Source organism: Miniopterus schreibersii (assembly GCF_964146895.1).
Source record: "Miniopterus schreibersii genome assembly, chromosome: 11".
Lineage (NCBI taxonomy): Eukaryota > Metazoa > Chordata > Mammalia > Chiroptera > Miniopteridae > Miniopterus > Miniopterus schreibersii.
This window is the reverse complement of record NC_138111.1, coordinates 71,216,274-71,239,691: the sequence shown is the minus strand read 5'-3', so window position 1 is coordinate 71,239,691 and position 23,418 is coordinate 71,216,274. Positions and strand designations below refer to the sequence as shown.

Sequence of the window (23,418 nt, the reverse complement as noted above, 5' to 3'; positions counted from 1 at the left end):
CAGACCTGAGGTGTGGAGTGTCTGGATGTCAGCAGGTCACTTTCATTCAGACAAAGGTGAGGGTGGGGACACTAGCTCTAAACTCAGACGGGCAATGAACACTGTAAAATCCTTCCATTGAGAAGGACTAACCACAGGTCACAGCACATGGCTGGGTGATCCTTCAACAAAGCCCCTGTAATCACCTTCGAAGGGCTTCTCTTTACCTGTCCGTGCTACCTGACTTTACAGAGCCGGGACCATCCTGTCTGACTACAACTCAGTCTTTCTCAACAGGAGTACTGAAGTGTTTCTCAAACACATACTTCAGCTTTGCCACCTGTAGGGCCCTGTGCTGCTCTTGAGACCAGCTGATAAGAGTTACTTTTTTATCCCTCTTACCTCTTTATAACTGATGCTAATTTATTGTTTTTGTTCTTTTTTAATCCTCACTCAAGGGTATTTTTTCCATTGCTTTTCAGAAAGAGTGGAAGGGGGGAGAGAGAGAGAGAGAAACATTGATGTGAGAGACACACTGATGGGTTGCCTTCCATACACGCCCCATCTGGGGCTGGGGATCAAGCCTGCAACCAAGGTACATGCCTTTGGCCAGAATCGAACCTGGGACCCTTCAGTCCACAGGCCAACGCTCTAACCACTAAGCCAAACCAGCCAGGGCTACTGTTATTTTTATAGAGTGCAGTGATGTCCCCTCCCTCAACAAAGAAAATTATAAATCTAGAGAATAAAAGCACAAAAAAGAAGAGCTGGGAAAGTGGATTTCAGATCGTGTCACAAAATGACTTGGCAGACAGGTGAAAAGAAATCACCTGAACAGCCTCTGAAAGCCCACAACACAGCGGTCCAGAGCAGGGTCAGCAACAATGGCCCAGGAGCCAAGTGTGGCCCACTGCCTGCTTTGGTAAACAGGATTTTACTGGCACAGCCACAGTCATCTGTGTACAGACTGTCTGCTTTCATGCTACAAGGGCCGAGGAGAGTGCTTACGACAGAGAACTTATGACCTGTAAAGCCTAAAATAGTTAGTATCTGGTCCTTCATAGAAAAAGTCTGCTCATGCCTGGTCTAGAAGTAAAGATATTAGAAGTTCTTTGATCCTGACAGAAAAATTCTGAATTCTGATTTGGCAGTAATACTCTATATAGCATAGAGCCCATATATCATTTGTGTTATTTCTTGAAGACTTGCTGTTGAGGCATACAGGCGATTATCAGCCAGTTTCAGAGGTAAAATTTGGTCGCCACTAACCTGGGAATTCTCTTTGACTGCCCTAGACTCTGGGGGTGGAAAAGCAAGCATGAAGTTTGCAGGCCTGTTCTGTGTTCTTCTGCTTATCATTTGTCAAATGGACTTTGGACAAAATGACGAAACTCCTGGGAAGCAAAGGAGGAAGACATATCACGGAAGACCGAAGAAAAGTTCCTCGCCTCACCACAGGCCCAGGCGACAGCCGAGAACCCGGCAGACGGTGGGGGCGCCGGCAGCAGCACTTCCCACAGCTCACCTGGAGGACAGCATGGAGAAGTCTGAATCCTTCGTAAGTTTTCTTGGAGCAGAATCGAGCTACAATGTGCTACCAGGTAAGATAACAGTACTAGAGAGAGAGGGAGAGAGAGAGAACCTCCCACCTCCATGAAGATAGTTTTAAAAAATTCAACTTATCTTTTGGTTTCATCTACAAAGATGATTTTTTCAATTACTTTAAAAAATCATTCATAGAATCCACTTATAAAATTATTGGAAAACAGACAAAATAATTAGTAATCCTACACTATACTTATAAAACCTTAGTTACTATTTTGTTTTCTTTCCAACCTGTTTACTATACCGTGTATTTTATTTATTTTATTATTTTTTTAATATATCTTTATTGATTTCAGAGAGAGGAAAGGAGAGGGAGAGAGAGAGAGATAGAAACATCAATGATGTGAGAGTCAGTGATTGGCTGTTTACTATACCACATATTTTAAATAGTTATAATCATAACATAGATAATATAAACATATATTTGCAAACTGCTTTTTCACCTATGATATAAATAATTCAGATGATTCTATAAAAAAATGGCTATTAAATATTTTCAATCAAAAAATTTTTCAACAAAAAATGGAGTTAAGCTATTTTATTTTACATAGACTAAATTACTGAACTTTTAAAGGCTGAAAAGATTGGAAATTCTGCCAAATATTTCAACTAGGCATTTCTAAGAACTAATATTTAATGGATCACATTTTTTGCAGGTTTGGAAGAAAAAAGTAATTAAATTATACATATGTTACCATTACATAAAACTTTCAAAAGACAAAAGAAAATATCACCACATAATATTCTGTGGCCAATACTTCATATATTGTCTCACGAAAACCAAATGCTTCTACATGATGATATTGCTATGAAGTTAGCAGAAATAACATAAAATTTCCATGAAAACACACAATTTAGATCACATTTACAGCATGATCGGGAAAAAAGTCAGAGGCAGGGAAATCTACTCAGAAGGTATGGCAGTAACACTGCACGCACAACTGCTAAGCATGAACAAAGTCGACTGCCCTAGCTGAGGGGAAAGGTATCCAAGCTACAATAGGAAATAAAAGGGCTGAAGGGATTATCCATAATGTGATCTCAAATTTGTTTAAAAATATGTAATATAAGGAAGTTTGCAGAAAAACATTTCTCAGATGTCCTAAAATGTTTTCCAGTGGTCTTATAGCACTTTTAAAAAATTTGTAGCTAAATACATATAATATAAAACCTACCATTTTAACATTATAAAGTGCACAATTCAGTGGCATTTAGTACACTCACAATGTTGTGTAATGATTATCACTAAAAAAGGAAGCCCCATAAACAGGAAGCAGTCACTCCCCATTCCCCCTAACCCCAGCCCCTGGCAACTACTCATCTGTCTCTGAAGTTTTCCTATTCTGGATGCCTCATCTAAAAGTTATATGCAGCCTTTGGTGGCTGGCTTCTTTCACTGAGTATAATGATTTCAAAGTTCATCCATGTTGTGGCAGGTGTCAGTACTTCATGTCTTCTTACGGCTGAATGATGTCCCATTATATAGGAATACCACATTTTGCTCATCCATCCACCAGTTGACTGACATTTGGGTTGTTTTTAACCTCTGGCTACTGTGAAGAGCACAGATATGAACACTTGTGAACAAGTTTCTAAATGAACTACTATTTTCAATTTTCTTGGGCATATACCTAGAAGTGGAACCTAGGAGCTGGGCCTTATGGTAATTCTATGTTTAATTTATTGAGGAACCACCAGAGGTTTTCTACAAAGGTGACAGACACCAGCTTATATACCCACTAGCAGTGTTCAAAGATTCCAGTTTCTCTGTATCTTTGCCAACATGTTATTTCCCATTTTTAAATATACAGCCATTCTTATGGATGTGAAATGGTATCTTATTGTGTATTTCCCTAATGGCTAATGTCGTCGAGCCTCTTTTTATGTGCTTGTTGTCCACTATATACCTTCTTCTGAGAAATGTCTACTCAAGTCCTTTGTCCATTTTTTAATTGGGTTGTCTTTCGGTTGTTGTTGTAAGAGTTCTTTACGCTGTGGGTATTAGGCCTTTGTCAGGTAGGATTTGCAAATATTCTCTCACATGGTGTATGCTGTCCTTTTACTTCTTGATCATGTCCTTTGACACATCAAAATTTTAATTTTGACAAAGTCCAATGTATCTTTTTTTGTTGCTTGTGCTTATGGAGTCATATCTAAAAACCCAAGGTCTTGAGGATTTACGCCTATGTGTTCTTCTATGAGTATTATAGTTTTAGCTCTTATACTTAGGTTTTCGATCCATTTTGAGTTAATTCTTATATTTTGTGTGAGGTAGGAGACAACTTCATTCTTTTGCATGTGGATGTCCAGTTGTCTCAGCACCATTTGTTGAAGACTATTGTTTCCCCTCATTTGGCCATAGGTGAGGGTTTATTTCTGGACTCTCAACGTCCCCTTCGTCTATGTCTATCCTATGCCACACTGCCACAAGCTGAATACTGCAGCTTTGTAGTAACTTTTGAAATCTCTAAGTGTGAGTTCTCCAATTTTTCTCCCCCCACCAAGATTTTTTGGCTATTCGGGCCCTTTTGTAATTACATATGAATTTGAGGATCAACTTTTCCATTTTTGCAAAAAAAGGCTGTTGGAATTTTGATAGAATATAGTACTTTCATAATCAGGAGAAAACTTACATGAATCTACTCTTTTCCATGGGAGGAATTGGGTGGTTGGGATTAGTCTACTGCAAGTATCCAGATGAGAGCTGGGTAGGGCTTAAACTGGACTGACACAGTGGTGAGGGAAAGGACGGGACAAGTATGAGAGCTCACTTAGGGGTTTAATTTGGGGACAATGGTGAGTTATTAGGAATAGTGAGTTATCAGATTGAGAGTTATTAGGAATGACACTACGGTCAGAAGGAAAATATCCCCTCTAATACTCAAGTCAGCTAAAGGCTTGCCTCACTGACGTATGTACGCACATATCTACAGTTGTGTAACTTAGCCAACCTGACACATACAGGGTGAAAGCTCAATTCAAAGTCGCTGTGAAGAGGTCACTCCAGAATCTAAGTGAGAGAGGCTGAGAGGAGAGCTTGGGAAAAGCATTTCACAGGGTTACACCGAGAAGGCATCTTTGGCCTTAGCGTGAACTCACACAGAATACTACTCTTAGGTGGTTCTAACTCCATGCACAGGTGCTGGCAACTGCACTCAGAACTCAAATGTCTTATGTTCTCTCCTAGGAAAGAAGGGGAGCTGTTTGGTAAATGGGATGACCATGTACGACACAGCCGCATGGTCTCCTGAGCCCTGCACTACCTGCCTCTGCTCAAAAGGGAGAGTTCTGTGTGACGAGACCACGTGCCCTCCCCTGGCCTGTCCCCAGACAATGACACCCGAGGGAGAATGCTGCCCAGTCTGCTCTGATACCGGTATATATCCTTAGCTAAATCAAAACATCACGTGATTCAGTCCTTAATTTCCACTTGTTTCTATTTTGCACTTAAGTTTTAGTTTATGGTAAACCAGTCATCAGAGTACTTAAAATATTGGCGCAAATATGATAAACATAGAAATTACTTGGGGAAGCGTATGGTAGGGGACAGAAATAAAGGATCTTGGCGTTACAGTTCTAGCTCTAGCAGAATGAGTCAGCTTGGACCAGACCACATCCCACGTCTGACTCTCAGCTTTAGAATGTGGTGACAGAACTTACAGCAGCCAACAGTCCCTGAGTCGTTAGTATGTGTCAGGGCTCAGTTCCCCACATGCGTTACTCGCTTATCCAACACACTGGTACAGCTATTATCCCAGAGGAAGGTGGAGAGCTCCTGGTACACAGGGAAGAGTGTCTGCTCTGGAGAGAAGCCAGCCCCTCTCCAGCCGATCGGGCAGTCTCTTGCTATGCGGAATGCTGTGCGCAGGAAGATCACACTGTGAGGTTTTGTTGGCTGCTCACTGTCCCCTTACCCCATGAGGCTCATACCTGATGGAGTAGAGAATCCTCAGGAGAAAGGCCCAGGTCTCCTCCAAGAAAAGCTTAGCCAATGCCTTATGAAATAAGTACATGTTAAGTAATTTATGAGGCGGGATTGGGCTGTTTTTTCTAGTCTATAATCAAGGATGATCACAGGTTAGGTATCTGCAAAAGCCTCCTGCCAGGGAAGAACTTTAGAATATTTAGGAATTGTATTTTGGTGGATACTACGAATTACTTTACTAAGGTATTATAAAAGTGCTAGAAAATAAAAGTGTTAGAAAATAGAAATGTTTAATAAAACTGACTCCTTGGGGGTGAAATACAATGTTTATAAAGAAAAGATTCAGAAATCCTCATTTGTCAAAGGAGCTGAATTATTCTTAAAATGCTGTGGTTACCTTGGAAAAATAAACTTGGATATAAAGGAAGGATTTTAAATGTTTTAATATAATATCTTTAGTTTCCTTCTGCTAATTTTTTCCTATTCCCCGTTTGTATTTTCTGCCAGAAATGTGAGAAAATAACTCCAACACTTTATAATACATACTGAATTGAAATCTCAAGTAATTCTTCAAATAATGATATTTTCCAAGTTCTCTTTGGGGTGATTTGTGTTTAGTATTAAATAAAAGCAGGAGATGACTAAGCACATTTATGTGTTTTGATGGAAAGTTTATGCACTACACTCACTCTTTCCCAGGACTCTCCATCCAGAGGGTGAGTCTCAAGGGTGGTGTTAGCCACCCGTGCCTCACTTTAGCAATAGATATTAACAGCTACATACAAATGTAGGTGGCCCTTCCACTTTATACTATGCCTGCTCTCATCATTATGGAGTAACAGAAAGACCCTCATGCGCATCTCTAGGTTAGGTAAGTCCAGATGTTTTCTAAGAGTCTGAGGAAGCAAAAATGATTTAAGTAGAGTCTGGGAGAACAGAAGAACTTTCTATCAGAGGATGCTTTTAGACACATGGAGCTGAAGGAAAATTGGGCAAAAATAATAAATCTATAAACAAAAGCCACTTTCAATATCATAAGCAAATAAAATATGCATGTTTCCCTTTTTTATGTCTGATAGTATACAAACTCTTGCTTTATCAACAACCCTAATTAATAAACAGTACCTGTGGCAAAGGTGTCACATCGAATAGGCTGCAGTCTCACCATGGACTGCTCTTTGCATCATATGTGGGAGTATCACTCCCTCTGTAGTTACCAGGTAGCACGATACTGGAGTAAAAATAAATAGTAAAACCTCACTCAACATAAAAATTACCTATAATAGATCTTACAGAATAGAAATAGTTACTATTAAAACTATTCAAGCAAAAATTTCAGGATGCATTTCACGTTTAAACTGCACTCAAATGCCAGGAGGGAATAATATTTATTCACCTCATTTTTGTTCCGATTCTTTTTATCAACATCACAATGCGCCTGCCACCTGCTCCCTGCATGGTCGTAGCAGCCTCCTCGCTACTCAGTGGTGCAGCATTAAATGACAAAACTGAATGTTCTGGTGACTCTTCAGAACAAAGAGAACCGACTAATTTGCTTCATCAGCAACGGCCACCTCCTCGGGTGGAAGTGGATGGAACACTGAGAAAAGAGGAGCTTCACTCTGAGGAGGCTGAAGAAATGGAAGAAAATGAAGACAAGGAACAAAAGAAAAAGATGCCAGGACCTGGAGCTGTGGGAAGACTTCCTGCCGAGGGCCAGGGCAGAGAGGGGGCCGAGCAGGGACCTGCAGAGGCGCGGAGGCAGGCGCAGGGCCGCGGACAGCCCGCGGGGCGCGAGGAGCACCCGGCCCCGCACCCGGCCCCCCGCCCTCCCCGGGGCAGGCCGCCTCTGCCCAGCGGGTGCTCTTTGTCCTACAGGACCATCAGCTGCAAGGGCGCTGGCCTCACACAGATACCACCGCTAACAGCACCCAGGGTAACAAGGCTGGAGCTCGCTGGTAAGAGATGCTGATGTCTGTTTTACTTTAAAAGTAAATAACTCTCATTGCCCTATGAATGTTAACTTCAATCTTATAATATAAATGAACTCCAGACTATTTCCACAATCTTCAAACATAAACTTTGCAGAAGAGGCAGGGTATACTACAGTGTAGCATAATTAGGTATAAAGCAGATTCCTCCAAATCAAACCAGGATTCCTGCGGACTTCTTTCTTGAAGTCAACTTTACTGAGGTAGAACTTGTATGCAGTAAAACTTATTTGTAGCACGTTATTGCGTGTTGAGACATGCATATAGTCAGGTAACCACTGCCACAATCACGGTACAGATCATTTCCATCACCTCCCTCATTCCCATCACAGGCCCTGCCACCAGGATGTGATCTGGGTCTACAGTTTTCCTTTCCCAGCACGCTGGGAACTGGAATCACCAATACATAGCCTTTTCAGCTGGGCTTCCTCCTCTCCTCATACTGCTGTGAGGCCATCCAGGTTGCTGCATTTTATCAGTATCTTGCCCCTCTACCCTGCTGAGTGGTTGTCTGGATGAACCATAGGCACCAGCTAAAAGACATCTGGGTCATCTCCAGTTTGGGGCAACGATGTGTACAGCTGTTATGAACACCCACATCCAGATGTCTATATGGACCAAAGCTTTCTTTCCCTGGAGGGACACAGTAAATGCACATTTAGCTTTGTAAGAAATGATCAGGAGTCCCTGCCGCAGCAACATCAGAGAGGCCCCCATCCTGCTTCCCGCCAGCTATCCCCTCACGGTAGCCATTCTGGTGGCATGTTTTTATAGGGCCACCCAGGAAGGCTGAGTAGAGGAAGAGCATGACCAGGTGTTGGGTGTGAGACTGGCTGGCAGGGGGAATGGGCCAATAGACCGGGTGACAAGGCCCATGAGAGGGTTGCCCTGCAGATGCAGGGGCAAAAGTATCTGAAGGGGGTTTCAGGCGTGCCTCAGGGGAAATCACAGAAATAAACTACCATAGAAATAGTAAATGATCATATAAATATTCAATAGAAAAAGTCTGACACCTTTGTTCAGGGTGGCCAGCCTGTGTGGACACCAGCGGTGTCATGGCCTTGCAAACACCACACTCTGTGACCTCCAGAGGAACTCCTCGTATACCCAGAGACTCCTGTGCAACAACACCCTCCTGGGCCTACACGCCAGGTGTGCTCTGCGGCAGGTCTACAGTCTTGTGACAGATGAATGACCTGTGCTCAGTCACACTATCGTAGCTTTACAAGGTCACATGTGGTTGACATAGTACTCACTGTTTCTGGGAAGCTCATTTTCTGAGTTTAAAACCACTGACTCCTATACTTAAATGTACATGTATAAAGCCCCATAAATGTGAGGCATGTAGGGACTTGTGTAGATTACAGTCATAGAAGTAAAACATTAGATCTGCAGGCGATCTGAGAGAGTATCTCTTCATGTTGCTTATTTAGAGGCTGAAGTGGACATGCCCAAGACTTCATTAATTAATAATAGTATTATGATTCTGAACCAGAGTCTAAGAAATGTCAGTGGGAAAAGATAAAGAACTCCAAAAATCAGTTTCTGCATTACCTTCCAGAAATAGTCTTTGTTATGAAATGCACAATGCTAACAGAACTGTCCCACTAACCACATTCTGGCTGTATTACGCAGCTTTACCCACACATGACACATCAGAGCACGAGCCCTCAGAGCGAAAATGCTGCCTGGGGAGCAGCTTAGTCCTAGCCTTGCTACTTCTCTAAATGTGTGTTTGCTTATATGGTATGGGCTCTGCCCATGCTATGAGTATTGCTTTCTCCTACAGATAAAACTCTTTTGCTCTCTGTGCAAGTGCACATGTATGTATGTGTGTGCATTCAGACACATGTGTACATGTATTGGCACATATATCTAAAACACAACTGCTCCGTGTCCTAGGCAATTCCATCACCTCCATTCCAGATGAAGCATTTAATGGATTACCGAATTTGGAAAGGCTTGATTTGAGCAAAAATAATATCAGCTCTTCAGGCATAGGTCCAAAAGCATTCAAGGTAAACACGCGCTGACTTGTGAGTAACAGTCTATTTACACAGCTTCCCCATGACTTGCACAGGCAGTGGGGAGAGATGGGAAACGGAGAAAAAGTCAACTGCTTTACCTGGTAGTATTCTAAGTTTAGAAAGTTTCTTCCCTCATGTCCCTATGCTGTACTGAAGTTTTATATTGAATACAGTCTGTTGTGTCACATGTTTCTGGCTAGTTTTTCTGTGCTTCACACCCTTAGGACACCAAAAACAGCATTAATGACACAACAAATGTTTAAAATTTACAGAGCAGTTTCCCCCCAGTAGCTGAAAGCATGCTGAAACATGGTCTCAGTCCATGAGGAGTTCCTGGGAGAGGGGACAGCTTATTGGAAACTGATGAGCCCTGTGAGGCCAGCAGTCAGAGCTGCCCGTTCTGTGCATGGGCAACATCTGGTGAAGGGATGGTGCTTTAGCAAGAGGGGCTCTGGAAACCAAGTGGACTCAGGTGAAATCTGGCGGAAAGAGGGAAGAAGGCGGGACACAGCACAGAAAAACTTCCGAGAGACACAGATTCGACACTTTTTTTCTCTAAGAAGGAGGAGAGAGGATCAGGGAATTTCAGAGAACCAAATGCAGGAGCAAAAGAGGAGGGGTCTGTATGTGTAACAAATACACGTAAGTGTGTGCGATTTAAGAAGCCCAGTAGAACATACTACATCCCACTCGGTCAAACCTGATCCCCTTGCAGTTTTCCGTCCACTCCTGGACAAGTTGCTGGGCACCTGTGCGATCACCCCTGGTTCTGTCAGATTCTGGGCTGGAAGGCGAGGGAGGTCCACACGTAAGTCAGACCAACAGGGCTGGCCTCACACTAGCCATCCTCCTGATCGAAACATGGGACTCATGGCTTCCTGTATTTGATCAAAAAGGAAGACACCTTCTTTTCTTGTTTTGGGGTTTCCTGTCCCATTCCCAGCCTGCTGTAATTGGACTCTGGGCACCACTGAAGTGAGTCACTCACAGGACCTCACCGAGACCTGTCCCCCCCATAGTACTCCGCTCTGGCATCGCGGGCAGTCCACCCAACGCGCATGCAACTTCAGCGGTGGGGATGCACTTCCCACAGCTGAAACTGCTTGGGTACCGCAGAGCACAGCTTATGATGCTTGTACCACTTAATTTTGAAGAATTTCCACTATAATTAGTGCTATGTTATAATTCTGCTTCTACTTAATGAACATAGAAAACTGAGGTTTACAAATACCTGACAATTCAAATTGCTGTCCTACTTTCAGCATCCAGGACAGATTCGGTTTACCACATGATTTAGTTAACTGTGTGTCTCCCGCTGAGAAGGCGAAAACCTAAGATCTAGCGAAATACAATCAACCCAGTGGCCACAGGAGCTCTCTCTTGTTTACGTACACAGGCCACAATCACGTGTGACAAATAAGTACGGGTGAGTGACATACAAAGTCCCCAAGTGGGGCGTGCTGAAAATGCTGGGAGTGAACACTGGCAGGACCAACAGCTACCTGGCAGGGAGAGTGGGGAACTGGTCTAAACCCGAGCAAGTGCAGGCTTGTGAGACGCGACCACAGCAAACCGACCACTCAGTGAGATGGCTACCGTACACCTGGGACCAGCTGGAAGCGTAACTTTCAGTTTTGCCTTTTAAGCTCCTGAAGAAGCTAGTGCAGCTGAATATGGACAGAAACAACCTGGGGGAGATCCCTTCAGAGCTACCACCTACTCTGGAAGAGCTTAGAGTCAGCGAGAACCACCTCCGGGCCATCGATGAAGCAAGTTTATCAGGTACTGAGCATGTGGGTCTGGGGCCTTGTTACCTTTCTCTTGCAGTCGTGTGGGAATTTCACTTGAAGTATCGCCAAATGAACAGCTAGCAAGGTTCCTTAGGTCACTTTACCATGTAAGCTGATACACCTTATTTTAACACTGACTGGTGAAACTTCTTAAAATGTATTTTAAACTGCCCCTTGTCCTAACATGTACTCTAAAAGGAAATGAAACTCTCAGTCATCTACAACAGTCACTGACCTCCAAACCCGTCATGTCCCGAGCTGCACTTTCGAGAGCCAAGGGCTGGTGCCATCTGCACTATGGTCCTGGTGGGGGTTGGTGGCGATGGCGCTGCGCCACGGCTGGCGGACTGCCTCCTGTATCCCCCTTAGATGCTCAATACGCCACAGCTCCGCTGCCTCCACACATTTTGCTACTGTAGTCTGCCATGTGCTGGCATATGAGAATTATGTATCCGACAGGAGTCAGGGGCACAGTAACGTTCGCACATGCAGTCCGTGGCAGTCTCTTTCGCTCTGGCACTTCTGGCCACAGCACCCAATGGACAACACGCATGGGTGTCTGGCTGCCCGTGTGGCTGCTGTGCCGGCCTGGCCTTCCTACGCAAGGGCTTTAGTGACAGCGCCCCACATTCCATACATCTGACACACCTAGAACTGACTGTTCGTATGGCTGTTTCTGGACTAAGCTGGATAGCTGAAGCTGTCATATTATGAACTATGTATAAAAGAGGCAGTGTTACATCTAGCTTTTCATGAATTCTAGTTCATGTCTTTGATTAAACTCTTCTTGAAGACAAAGACGGCTTAATTTCTTGTTTTACCTTCCTAACAGTTGAGCGTTCCTCTTGAGGTATGCTGCTAACACTTTGTATTTCATCTGGAATACATTTATCATGTTAATGTACCTTGATAACCCAAGGCTTTAAAGGAATAAAATGATTCAATTATTTCCTTTCACTCCCAAAACACTTCATAGGAAGAAAACATTTCTGATGATGGGGAAAGGAATCATACTGAGCACTGCCAAATCGGAGGACGCCACGGTTATGGAGATACTGTCTCCAGGTGGACTTCAGGGTACACAGGAAACATAGCACACACAAGGCTGGGTGAGCTTTGTCAGATGGAAAACACATTAGAAAGTTCCATTTCTAACTGCCAGAAACTGGAACAGACCAAAGAACACTTAATTTAGAAGAAGTGTACTAAGGGGCTGTATGTGAACTACATGGGAGCATATTCCTGTCTGTGCCGTCAGAGGACACGTTATAGAACCTAAGTCTACACTTAGCAAAGGCTCACACCTCCCCGCAGCTGCCTCTGCTCTCCCTCCCGACCAAATGCTTCCACACGCGGGTTCGCTGTGGGCCCGGGTGAAAGGCCGCCTCCCCCAGGGCCCCTGCACTCGCGGTGCGGGCGGCTCCTGTTCTGTGTGGGCTGCTCTGAGGCCTGCTCCAGTGCCAACCACTCAGGTGCTGGGTTCTTTCATAACTGCTGCAGCCTCTAAGGCTCCTCAGCTCCTGTGAGTCTTGCTGCCCTCGATGGTCAGGCTGGCGGCAGTAAGCAGTGTGAGCCGAGAAAAGGCCAGCGCCAGGGCTGTGCCACTGCGCTTCCAAGGTGGAAGCCGCCGGCAGGGCTGTCAGTGGCTTGCTGTTCTTCTACTATCTCTCATGGCAGGTTATGTACAGTTCCAGGGAAGGGGGAAGACAGACACCTCAGGGAGAGAAGCAGCATGTACAAACGCACGAAGAAATGAAAGAGCCCGGTGCCACAGGGACGGCATGCCGTCCTCACCGGTCAGTCCAGGGTGCAGGGTGCAGGGGCCTGAGCAGCAGCAGGAGGCACGAAGGGGTGGGCAGGAATCAGCCAAGGAGGAGCTGCGCAGGCTGTGCCAGGACACTGGGAGTTCGCCCGGGACGCACGGACCTGCATACCCACTTGGGAGAAAAGCTGGGTCTTATCATTGAGGGGGAGGAGTGCAAAGGTAGAAAGGAGGGACGGCAGAAGAAAACCAGATGTGCCTGACAATGCCTGTGCACATCTCACACCCACCCACCGCGGGAATGACTTCCCACCCGCCCCTGCTAACAAACACTCCTACCCCGCTCTCCTGCAAGAACCTTTTAATCTCTTCTAACTCTATCCAGTCTCCTGCTGCGTACAGTAACACACATACCGTGTTTCCTACGCATACAGTATACACATAAATGAGAGGATACTGCAAAGTGATTCATAGTATCATAAGTTTGTATTGTGTATGATGTTTCTTCTGAGGTCAGAAAATAACCATTAGTCTACTTCTATTATCTGTTTTGACTGGAAAACTTCTATTATATTCCCAAACCTGAATTTCATACTAGATAAATGTGCTGTATTCTCAGGATCTTGTTTTGAAAATTAAAGAGAATATGAGGAAATATAATCACTTATTATAGTGTGCTGGTTGGCCTCCCTAATTTCTTTCTCTCAGCCCTTCAACTGACCCTCAACACCACCCGCTGAGCCCTGCTCACACTGCGTTACAATCAAGTCTACACTGCTGCCTCCGCTGTGCTCTCTTCCGGCGTCTGTGCTACGTACTCTTGCTTCTCTGATAGGCCTGAAAGTAAGAAATGCGTTGCACAGAGCACTTAGGGCAATGGTCATGACTTGAGTTGAATATGAGAACGGCCCCTATTCTGGAAATCTTAACCACTGAACAAACCCCAAAGTTACATCCTGAATGTCTGACTCAGACACCTCTGGCAATCATTACTGCTGAGCTGCCCATTCTTTTTATAATTTTAAAAAAATTGTAGGAGTATAACAGATGTCCCCCATTTGCACCCGTTACCCTCCTCCAGCCAGCACCTGCCCTTCCCCAGGACTTTATCACACTATTGTCTGTGTCCATGGGTTATGCATATATGTATATAAGTTCTTTGGTTAATCTTTTCCACTCCCCCAACCCCAGAGATCTTTCAGTCTTTTCCATGTATCCATGCTTCTGGAACTATTTTTTTCATCATTTATTTTGTTCATTACATTCCACGTATAAGTGGGATCATGTGATACTTGTCTTTCTATGACTTAATTCGATTAGCATAATACCCTCCAGGTCTCTCCATACTGTCTCAAAAGGTAAGATGTCCTTCTTTTTCACAGCTGCGTAGTATTCCCTGGTGTGAATGTCCCACAGCTTTTTATCCACTCATCTACTGATGGGCACTTGGGCTGTTTCCAGACCTTGGCTATTGTAAACTGTGCTGCTATGAACATAGGGGTGCATATATTCTTTCTGATGAGTGTTTCAGGATTCTTACGATATATGCCTAGAAGTGGGATCACTGGGTCATAAGGCAGCTCCATTTTTAATTTTTTGATGACCCTCCATACTGTTTTCCACAGTGGCTGCACCAGTCTGCATTCCCACCAGCAGTGCACCAGGGCTCCCCTTTCTCCACACCCTCGCCAGCATGTGTCATTTGTTGATTTGCTGATGGAGCCATTCTGACAGGTGTGAGGTGATACCTCATGGTGGTTTTAATTTGCATCTCTGACAACTAGTGACGCTGAACAATTTCTCATATACCCTTGGCGATCTGTGTGTCCTCTTTAGAGAATTGTCTATTCAGGTCCTTTGCCCCTTTCTTAATTAGACTGTCTTCCTTTTATTGAGTTGTATGAGTTCCCTATATATTTTTGATATATGTTCTCCAATACAGCGGGCTCCCTTTTCATTTTGATGCCGGTTTCTTTTGCTGTGCATAAGCTTTTTAGTTTGATGTAGTCCCATTTGTTTATTTTTTCCTTTGTTTCTCTTGCCCTAGAACAGGGGTGGGGAATGTCCAGCTTGAAGGCCATATGCAGCCCGTGAAATCATTGGGTCTGGCCTTGCCAAGGCAACCGCAGGTGGAACTTGAAAGTCAACAAATCTAGGAGCTTTTTTCATAGCTAATTTTTAAGTTGATAATTTTGTATGGCCCGTGAATGATGTTACAAATATACAAATGGCCCTTGGCAGAAAAAAGGTTCCCCACCCCTGCCCTTGAAGCTGTATCAGCAAATATTCTGCTAGGTGAGATGTCTGAGATTTTACCGCCTGTTTTCTTCTACAATTTTTGTGGTTTCGTGACTTACATTTAAGTCTTTCGTCAATTGAGTTTTTTCTTGTGTATGTGTAAATTGATAACTAGTTTCATATTTTTGCATGTACCTGTCCAATTTTTCCAGCACCATTTACTGAAAAGGCTGTCTTTACTCCATTGTATGCTCTTGCCTTTGTCAAATATTAATTGACCGTAATGGCGTGGGTCGATTTCTGGGGTCTCTGCTCTGTTCCATTGATCCATATGCCTCTTCCTGTGCCAGTAGCACGGTGCTGATTACAATGGATTTTGTAGTCTAGTTGTGACCCCTCCAACTTTGTTCTTTCTCAAGATTGCTGCGGTTATTGGGGGACTTTCTTAGTTCCATATAAATTTTTGGATTGTTATTTGTTCTAGATCTGTGACATATGCCATTGGTATTTTAATAGGGATTGCGTTGAATCTATAAATTCCTTTTGGTAGTATGGACATTTTAATGATGTTAATTCTAATCCACATACACAGTATATGCTTCCCCTTCTTTGTATCTTCATTTCTTTTTTTTCTTTTTTTTTACTTTATCTTTACTGTTGAAAGTGTTACAAATGTCCCCCCCTTTTTTACCCACTGATCTCTTCACCACACTTGTTTGTGTCCGTGGGTTATGCATATATACATATAAGTTCTTTGGTTAATCTCTTCCAAGCTACCCACCCCCGCCTTCCCTCTGAGGCCCCTCAGTCTATTCCATGCTTCTATGTCTCTGGATCTATTTTGTTCATCAGTTTATTTTGTTCATTAGATTCCACATATGAGTCAGATCATGTGGTACTTGTCTTTCTCTGCCTGGCTTATTTCGCTCAGCATAATACTCTCCAGATCCCTCCATGCTGTCTCAAAGAGTAAGGGATCCTTCTTTTTTACAGCTGCATAGTATTCCATGGTGTAAATGTCCCACAGCTTTTCTATCTACTCATCTACTGATGGGCACTTGGGCTGTATCCAGATCTTAGCTACTGCAAATTATGCTGCTATGAACATAGCGGTGCATGTTTTTTCTGACTGGTGTCCCAGGGTTCTTAGGATATATTCCTAGAAGTGGGACCACTGGATGAAATGGCAGTTCCATAGTTAATTTTTTGAGGAATCTCCACACTGCTTTCCACACCCATCTGCACACCCACCAGCAGTGTACCAGGGTTCCCCTATCTCCACTCACACCAGCACTTGTTGTGTATTGATTTGTTGATGGCAACCAAGATTCTGCAAATATCCCAAAATGGCACGCACTGCAAACTTGCGAGCGAGAAGCGCCCAGCCAGCGGCGGTGGTGGCAGCAGTGGGCCCACAGCACCACCAGCTAGTCCCCACAGACAGACACTCTCACACTTCTACACATGCTCTTTCACACACACTCACCCTCACACGCGTCCCACCTCCATCTTCTCGTCGAGCCACCCAGTCCTCTTTAAGATTCTGATTAGTTTGGATCATTCCACTCCTGAGGCCGTAGAAATAATGTGGATAAAACTTGCTTGTATAAAGGCCTCTCTTGGTCGCACAGTCTGAGCGTGTGGAGAGCTTCTGATTATTTTCCTTTCAAACGCCCACTTGGTTGCATCCTCTCCAGGAAGTGAACACTGTGGTGGAAATTCAGTGCTGCATGTTCAGAAACGGGGTTTTCCAGGCAAAGCACGCTCCTCCTTTGTCCTGAAAAAGGCACCCTCATTGCACTATACTCCTGGTCCATCCCCAATTATGCTGCCATTTCATACCTACTTATCTCCACAAATGCTTCAAAGGACCTTCCACAACCTTCTACTTTTGCCCAGCTGCGTTCCAAGTCCCTGCTTGGCTACTGCTGCCTCTGTGGGGCACCCTGCTCACCCCTGACCTACCACCGCTCCCATCCCTTAGAGTACAAACTTTGACCAGACAGCACGATGGTTTCTCTACAAGCCTGCCTCTCCAAGGACCATGCACTCAGGCTCAGTCTTGGCTGCACTGAGTATTTAGAATGTGAAAAGTACTTGGGAAAAACCTCTACAGAGATACAAAGAAAGAAGCTACATCTGCCCTCCAAATAAACCGAACATTTCACATGACATTTTGAAAGGTTATAGAAATTGTATAGTTTTCCAATTATCCTAATATCCCAATAATTTTATTTTTTTATAGGATTAAGTCGGTTGGTTACCTTAGAACTGGAAGGAAACAATCTCAGTGAGACCAATGTCAATCCTTTAGCTTTCAAACCTTTGAAGAGCCTATCCTACCTGCGTTTGGGACAAAATAAATTTAGAATTATACCACAGGGTCTTCCTGCTTCTATTGAGGTACCAATATCTTTTTTCTAATGTTTTATATTTTAAATAAAGTATGCTACAAAAAAACCCCAAACAATATATTTAAGAGATTATTGTGATGCATATTAAACTTGTTAGTTTTAATGCTGTATATAGAACTTACTATAATTTGAACAGTTTTCTCTTCAAATTACATAAAATTATGAATCAAAGTTATAATTATGAGTAAAGACCCTTAAAAAAAGTAATAAACGGTCATGCTGACAGCTCCTCAGGAGAGACTAGAAAAATGAACTAAAAATTTAAAAACTACAACTTGCAAAAAGTACCCTGACTTGCAAGATAGTTTTAACTGTCCCAAACAGGAACTGTGACAGTCATCCCAGTCTGCTCCGCCCAGAATCCCACATAAACTAGCAGTGGCCGTGCATGGATGGATGCAATCTACAGAGAAGGCTGACGACTGTGCTGGCAGCCCCCCAACTTACCAGTTGTGACCAGCTCCCACCAAGGGCCCAAATGTCATCCTGTTTCTACCCTCTGGAGATGCCCCTACTGTTGAGGTGTGTGACCTCCTTTGCTGCAGCAAGGAACACGCTTAACTAAGGGGGACTCTTGGTGGCCTTTGCTACTGAGTGCACACCCCAACTTCCTGCACTAAGGACAAGGAGGTCTCGCAGACCCCGCTGACACCCAGGCCACCTCCTCTGAGTTCCATTTCTACCATGCGCACGATCACCCAGCAAGAAGGACGAAGTTTCTCACAGCCAAGAGGGGGCCATTGGTCACCTGATGCTGCTGCCACAGCCACCACCTTCTTCTTTCTCCTATTTGCAGATTAAGATTTAACATCAGAATGTATCAAAATAGTAAAGACCAAGGTGCCAGTACCTGGCTTGACATCACAACCACTTGGATTCTAAAGAAATAGACGCCTGGACTTATTCCAGATGTGTTAACTGAGGTCCTTTGTATGGTGGAGTCAGCAATTTGTAACATCTTTAAAAATTAAAAATTTCCATACATACTGATGCACACAGTAAAGCGCGCACGCACGCACGCACCCAGGCGTGTGCGCACACACCGGACCCTCCTCTCTGGTTCTCTTTCCAGAGGGCCTCCCCCACTCCCACGGGGGCGCTGCCCACCCCGGCGCTGTGCTCTGATTCCATCCGGGGCACAGCCCCAGAGTCGCACAGTTCAATGTACGGATGACTGTGCTTTGACTGGGGTACATTTCACACTTTCAACAGCTCACAAGTGACTGTGCTTTACAAAGTTTGGGAACCACTGATCTAGTTTACCCCAAAATACATATGAAGGCAAAAGCAAAAGGCTAAAAATCTCTTTACCTATTTCTAATAAATACCAAAATTAAGTGACAAAGGGGGAAATTACTACAAAAGTTATAGTGAAGATACATACCTATTCTACTTCTGAACTCCAACAAGATCCCTGTTGAGTGAAAAACTCTCTCTGATGCCAAGTGAATGAACTTGAAGACAGCTAGCTGCTGAACACTTACTTCAAGTTCTAGTAAACTTCACCCTGACGTTAAATGAAAGTTCTTAATTAACTTCTAACGAAATTAATTTCAATACAAAATCAAGTACAAAAACACGAACCTAAAAATATTACAGACAGCATGAACTGGTGGGGCCAAGCCAGGACGAGCTCTCTTCACACATCACTGTGCAACCCAGGGATGGCTCTGCATGTCTCTAGGCCTGATTCTCTACACTGCTAAATGGGGACTGTAATTCCTACCTTTTTCCTAGGGTTTTGAAGTCAAATGAAATAATTTATATGAATGAATTTTGTAAACTAGGAAAGCGTTATCCAGTTATTATGGCATACTGTATGTATATTGCAACATTTTATGTGAAAAATAACTAAATAAAATGACAGACAATACATTTTTTTCTAATTAGAAAATTTGACAACTTAAAAGAATGAACTCACTTGGAGGAGCAGTAAAACTCTCTAGATAATACTACAAAGAATAGTTTACAATACTGTTTTTAAAAATTTATTGTTGAAAGTATTACAAATGTCTACAATACCATTTTAATATCTGTAAAACTGAATGTATTTTATCAACAAGAAAAAAAATGTCTTTTCTTAATTATAGGAATTATACCTAGAAAATAACCAAATTGAAGAGATAACTGAAATTTGTTTCAATCATACCAGAAATATCAATGTCATTGTACTATGTTACAATAAAATTGAAGAAAATAGGATTGCACCTTTAGCCTGGATAAACCAAGAGTAAGTATATGCTATAACTAGACTTGTTCAATTTCCTCCCTTTACCATTACTGAAGCGGGGTGAACATGGGTGGAGACATGAAGGAGGTGAGAGCATCCTTTCTTAGTGAACCTCCCCCTTCCCTAGAACCTAGCCTCTTTCATGGAACTCAAACCACTGATGATATGGCTGGTGTTAGGGTGACCCCAGGCACTACTGCTGTGGGCACCTTACCACAGGCAGGTGCTGCGCCAGCCACCACTGAGCCTGAGCAGGGACACGGGTCTGACCACCACGACACCTTCACTCTGTGGGTCTCACAGGGCAGTCATGAAGTTTAAGTGAGTTAATCCCTTGCACAGAGTGAAGAAGAAACCTGCCCCCCCCCCACCTCCCACCTTCGGTGAAAACACCAGGCTTCACTGTCCTACGCCACACTGTCTTCAGTCCTCCAAAGGATTTCCCTCCCTCAAGTCTTACAAAATAGCCTGGGGGCTGCTTGGCCTGATGGCCTGGGCTAACAGCAGACCCCATCTTCCTGGAGATAAATTTGTGGCCCCAGGCTGCAGCCCTCATTGAAGGGGCCAGTGTGGAGGCCTTGCTGGTGAGGAGCGGAGAATGAGCCATGTGGGAAAGCCGGGTTGAACCGTTAGCAGGTTGAACACGTGGCAAGGGAACAAGGGATCTGACTAGCACAGCCCAGGAAAGGTTTCTTTCAGAAGCAGGACGGAACAAGATGAAAGAGGAGTGGGGGGCTCCCTGGGTTCGGCAGTATGCCATGGTGGAAGGGGAGTGAGTCTTCCTCAGGAGCAAAGTCTTCGCAGGCGAGGCTCCTGAAACCGGCCGGGTAGCTCCTATTTCCTGACCTTCTGGCCAGTGAACTACCTTTTCTAGATCCCTTAGTCTCTCTCACTCATGTCCCAGGTGCCAGGCAATCGGATCAAATGAGGAAGGAGAATACAAAATTCCCACAACACGGCCACTCCTCTGCTGGGGCCCCTGGAGGGTTAGGGACGAAGTCTGATGTTGGCCAGATTCCTGGATCTCATTTCTGATTCAAGTGTGACCTTAGGCACATTTGAGGACCCCTTTGAGCCTCACCATTACCCCTCTGAACGCTGATGCTCCTCTCTGACAGAACACAAGCAGCTGTGTGGTGCCCAGGTAAGAGCACACATACTGAAGCCAGGCCACCACACTGACACTGCCACACCGGGCAGTGTACTGCACTCGAGTGCTGGCAGGAAAATCACCAAGCATCTGACTGGCCCTGTCATAACCTCAAGTTCACAGTCACTGGCCTGATGGTCCCCCTTGTTTACTCTTTCCTTTGCTGCAGAAACCTAGAATCCATCGACCTTTCCTACAACCAGCTCTACCAGGTCCCCTCCTACCTCCCCAAGTCGCTGCTGCACCTCGTGCTCCTGGGGAACAGGATTGAGCGCATCCCTGGCTACGTGTTTGGCCACATGGAGCCGGGCCTGGAATACTTGTACCTATCATTCAACAAACTCTCTGATGACGGCGTGGACCGAGTCTCCTTCTATGGGGCATACCACTCTCTAAGAGAGCTGTTTCTGGATCACAATGACCTACAATCTATACCACCAGGGGTGCAAGAAATGAAAGTATTACATTTTCTGAGGTTGAACAACAACAAGATACGGTAAATTTTGGCTTTTTCAAGTATCCATTTAAATTGTTGCAACTGACAAAATATATGATTAAACTACCATGACATGATGTCTGAAATTTATTTTAAGGAAAAAAGGGATGAGTGGTAAATGTTAATAACTGTTGAAGCTAGAAGATAATAGGTACATAAGAATTCATTATATTTTTTCTAACTTTGTATGTCTGCAAGCTTCCATAGTAAAATTTTTCAAAAGTAGGGTATTATATAATACTTAGAACCTTAACAACAGGGTGAAATAAAGCATCAGGCATTATATTATGGTGCTGTTCCCACCCTCACGTATAATTATAAACACATTAACCTGCAGAACACAAAATCTAAACATGCTAAAATTAAAATCGCCTCTATCTAGATTCTTCTGAAGGCAAAATTTTAAATAAACTTATAGTGATTCAGCTTCCCTCACTTCTACAGACACACTCCTGCCCAGAAAGCAGGAGCGTCTCATATGTCAGGTCATTACATTGTACACCTTAAAATAATACAATATTACATGTCAATTACATCGTTATAAAACTGGAAAATTTACATATATGTATATGCATTACATATGAATAAAAAGACTATAAAATATGTTAAAATGTTAATAGTGGCTATCTCTGGGGAAAATTAATTGGTGGTTATGTGTTTCTGCTTTCTTATTTTGTTTTTGTCTTTCTATCTCCGTCTGGAGAATCAACATGAACTTACGGTTTTACACATTCAGAATGTTTCAATAAATTGTAATTATTTCTCTTAAACTGTACTGTCTTTGGCCAACGGCAGCCCTTCAAGCTGGCTGCTATGCCCTGGAGAGGCCTCCACTAGTCCCGGGCAGCTCACCCCCGCTTCCTGCTGTGCACCCGCGCCAGGCTTTCTTCAAGAGCCCAGCGCCTCTCATAGGGGAATAGTATTCAGAGGACCCAATACGCACACCACGCATGTTCTTCCCAAAAGTGTTGTTACTGTTTGAGGAATTTAAGTGCACTGTCAGAAAACACGCACTTTGTAAAGAAAGAGTTCATACCGACAGTCCCAATTCAAATTTAACATTATGAAGAGTATTCCTATTGTTTTAAACTTGTTTATCTTACACTGAAAAATCCAGGTTCCCAACAATATTTACTTACATTTTTGTATCACAATATATAAACAATAGTTTGAAAGTCATCATACCATTATTATGACTAACAACAAAAAAGTTTATGATGTTTTGGCAGTTCTCTTTGTCTTTAGAGTACGTTCCACAAAGGATGTATACCTGAAATAGTCATTTTATCTGTAACAATATGTCAACAACTTAATACATACTCAGAAAAGGTCTTTATTTTTTGTTTTTAAATTGTTCTTTTCTATTTGATTAATATTATTTTTACTGTTAAACATTTATATGATTCCAAAGTCAAAACTGTTTAACAGTGTATATTAAAAGATGCCTTTCTCCTATGTCTGTCCCTTACACTGTAATCCGTCCTTCCCCATAGGTTAAATTTTTTAATTAATTTCTAGTTTATGCTTCCAGTATTTCTTTTACCAAGTATAAGCATACATACGTACATACTGATAATTCCCCATCCTCTCCTGTAATTACTATACGTGTACTACAAAGAGGATTCTTCTTTCCCCTCTCTACAGAGTGTGTTCAGTTTCACCCTTTACTTTTTAAAATTACCAATATATCATGGGTATCATTCCATATCAGTATATAAAGAATTTCTTCTTACAACTGAATAGTATTGCACTTTTCAGATGTAATTCAACCCGTTCCTTATTGATAGGAATTTTACTGTTTCCATTCTTTT

The 23,418-nt window shown here is 43.3% G+C and overlaps 2 protein-coding genes across 4 annotated transcripts in view; one reads left to right on the top strand and one right to left on the bottom strand.

Annotated features, from left to right (window-relative positions):
- CENPP (centromere protein P) overlaps positions 1-23,418 on the bottom strand; it is a 215,107-nt gene that overhangs the window by 47,704 nt on the left and 143,985 nt on the right. The gene's annotated exons all lie outside the window — the stretch shown is intronic.
- Positions 1-23,418, top strand: part of ECM2 (extracellular matrix protein 2) — a 35,312-nt gene that overhangs the window by 9,923 nt on the left and 1,971 nt on the right. Inside the window, exons 2-9 of one of the 2 annotated variants that reach the window (XM_081150844.1) lie at positions 1,275-1,580; positions 4,772-4,960; positions 6,976-7,467; positions 9,403-9,518; positions 11,174-11,309; positions 17,563-17,720; positions 19,822-19,961; positions 21,281-21,607. In XM_081150844.1, the coding sequence (XP_081006970.1) occupies positions 1,298-1,580; positions 4,772-4,960; positions 6,976-7,467; positions 9,403-9,518; positions 11,174-11,309; positions 17,563-17,720; positions 19,822-19,961; positions 21,281-21,607 (1,841 nt within the window). In that variant the 5' untranslated portion in view covers positions 1,275-1,297. The remainder of the gene's footprint in view (positions 1-1,274; positions 1,581-4,771; positions 4,961-6,975; positions 7,468-9,402; positions 9,519-11,173; positions 11,310-17,562; positions 17,721-19,821; positions 19,962-21,280; positions 21,608-23,418) is intronic. The other variant, XM_081150845.1, reaches the window with a different exon arrangement.